Below are 2,660 nucleotides of genomic sequence, written 5' to 3'. Positions count from 1 at the left end.
TCTCTTGTGCATCCCCAATTCTGATCTCTTGTGCATCCCCAATTCTGCTCTCTTGTGCATCCCCAATTCTGATCTCTTGTGCATCCCCAATTCTGATCTCTTGTGCATCCCCAATTCTGATCTCTTGTGCATCCCCTATTCTGATCTCTTGTGCATCCCCAATTCTGATCTCTTGTGCATCCCCAATTCTGATCTCTTGTGCATCCCCAATTCTGATCTCTTGTGCATCCCCAATTCTGATCTCTTGTGCATCCCCAATTCTGATCTCTTGTGCATCCCCAATTCTGAACTCTTCACCCATTGGTGCCCATGTGATCAGTTGTGCAGTTGCTAAACTGTGGTATGCTTTCCCTGAGCCCCTCTGTTTTTCCTTTAAGATGCTCTTTGATCAAATACCTCCTCAGTGTCAAATTTTGTTTGATAATGTTTCTGTAGATGTTTTACTACACTGAGTACAAGTTAATATTCTGGTCAACCACTTTGCATCTTCAGCACGATTGATTGTGTAATCTTCCTTCACTATCTAACTGAATCAACTGCTTAGTTACATGATTAACTCTACAGTCATTAACTTGTCTGTAGCAATGACTTCTCTTCCTAACTCTGCTTTTACCTCTGGAGTCTCCCAGGATCTATCTTTGACCTCCTCCTCTTCATCTGTTTAGTTCTGTTTTGCAACATCACTCAAAAGTGTGGGGTTAGGTTCCATATGTACTTTGACTACTCTTGGCTCCTTTTCTCTTCAATATTGCCAAAACTTCTACACTTTAAAGTTGATAGCATGCTTGTCCAACATCCATCTCTGGATGACCCTCATTTTTCCGGTCCTGGAAAGACCAAGGCCACTGCCTTTAGCTTCTATCACAAGCTCTGTACCTTTGACACCTAAATCATCCCTCTCCTTGACTAGTGTTTTACACTGAGCAGACTGCAGCGCTAACATCCTGATGAACCTGAGATTGAGATTCCAGATCCATATTCTCCAGATTCCAAACAAGGCTACTTTCATCTCCATAACTTTGTCTATTTCCACCTCTATTTCAGCCCACCTTAGGCCTTTTCTAACCGAAAAAGGTGATTATCCCAATGTTTGCGTGCCTATCCTTCCATTCTCCCATTCCTAGACTCCATCCAAACCTCTTACTCAGCAACCCAAGCCCTGTTCTCAAATGACTGCTGTTTCCTCTTGTTCTCCCAATGTTACAAATTTAAAATTCTCTTATCCTTGTGTGGGACTTAGTTTGTGACTTTACTCATTCCTATTTCTGTAACCTTTTAGAGTCCTACAATCCTGCAAGAACTTGCACCGTTACAACAGTGATTGAGATAAATAATATGGTCAAATAAATAATATATAATTGCATAAATAATATGATTGAAAACAAAAGCAATTTTTTGCTTTGCCTGTCGATTTGAATCAGACAATTTATGATCTATTACTTGTATTCTTTTAGAATTGAAGATTAAGCTCTATTTTACTGATGTACAGAAATAATCGATCCTGCTCAGTGTTTAAAATGGTTTCTATGCATGTCCAGAACTCTGAGTTTAATTAATGGTCTGTCTTGCTGTTCTCCATTTCAGCTACAAGAAGCCAGATATAGAAAAGCTTGAATCTCAAGCAGAGGGCCACATGAAACAATATACACCATCTCAAATTAGTATCCGTATTGGAATAGATGACAGACAAGATTTTCCAAGGTCTAGGGTCTGGGATCGAACAAGACGCCCTAGTCAGTTATCACTTAATTCCTTGACTTCTGACAAATGATCAAATCAGTCTATACACAAACAGAAAAGATGGTCTCTGCTGGTTGGAGAGCAAAATGAAGATTATGGGGTCTAAAGTACTGGTTAAGAATTCAAAGAATATAGATTTTATTTTTAAAATGTGACCAAAGAGTGCTCATCTAACATAAAGCTCATTAAACGTACAACAGCAACAAAATGGGACTCTTACTTGGTGTAGTCAATGTATTTGTGAAGGCCAAAGGTCCACAGCCTTTATCAAACAGCAAATAAGTAATGCTCGAGACTTTATTCATTTGAAGTGAATGTTGGACATTCTGTCAAAATCTCAACAATTTCTTATGAATTTTCTATCATACCATCTTTTTGAAGTTGCCAGAGCCAAACGAGACAATTCTGTCTCAATTGTTAACACGCAAACTGCTGTGCCATGTTTAGATCTGAGGCTAACTCTGAATAAAAATGAAAAGAGAAATGACTGGGAATCTGTTTTATACCATTGGGTACATGTCTCTTATTGGTTAATTTTAAGGTTGAAGATCAGGAAAGTATGACAATTTTTCGCCTATTATCAGCTTTGAGTAAACAAAAATACAAAATTAATTAATCTAGGGTAATTTAGAATGAAGGAATAATGTGTTACTGAATGTGACATTGGAGACTTTTTTGATTTCATTATAAAGATTTACATCAGCGGTATGCATGTTGCATCACAGTCCTTAACCCAGGCAAAAGAATATTGTTAGAAGTGTGAACAGTGAAGTTCCAAATTATTCAGATTTGGGCATTAGAATAGATAGCATTTCAAAATCACACTGAGCAGGAGGTCAACGGAATTAGGAGCCTTACTACATGATGTATTCAAGTACATATTATTGTAGTGGTGTGCTCTATTGTTTCGTGTTCATAAG

General features: G+C 38.0%; 1 protein-coding gene across 1 annotated transcript in view; it reads left to right on the top strand.

Annotated features, from left to right (window-relative positions):
• The window catches only part of LOC109915139 (copper-transporting ATPase 2), a 120,556-nt gene extending 118,341 nt beyond the window's left edge, over window positions 1-2,215 (top strand). Inside the window, exon 21 of the mRNA XM_048598136.1 lies at window positions 1,585-2,215. Within this exon, the coding sequence (XP_048454093.1) occupies window positions 1,585-1,771 (187 nt within the window). The 3' untranslated portion in view covers window positions 1,772-2,215. The remainder of the gene's footprint in view (window positions 1-1,584) is intronic.
• Window positions 2,216-2,660: the final 445 nt, after the last annotated feature.

This window comes from Rhincodon typus, chromosome 6, assembly GCF_021869965.1.
Source record: "Rhincodon typus isolate 14 chromosome 6, sRhiTyp1.1, whole genome shotgun sequence".
NCBI classification, from domain to species: Eukaryota; Metazoa; Chordata; class Chondrichthyes; order Orectolobiformes; family Rhincodontidae; genus Rhincodon; species Rhincodon typus.
The sequence above is the reverse complement of the archived record's forward strand: the minus strand, read 5'-3'. Positions and strand labels throughout refer to the sequence as shown.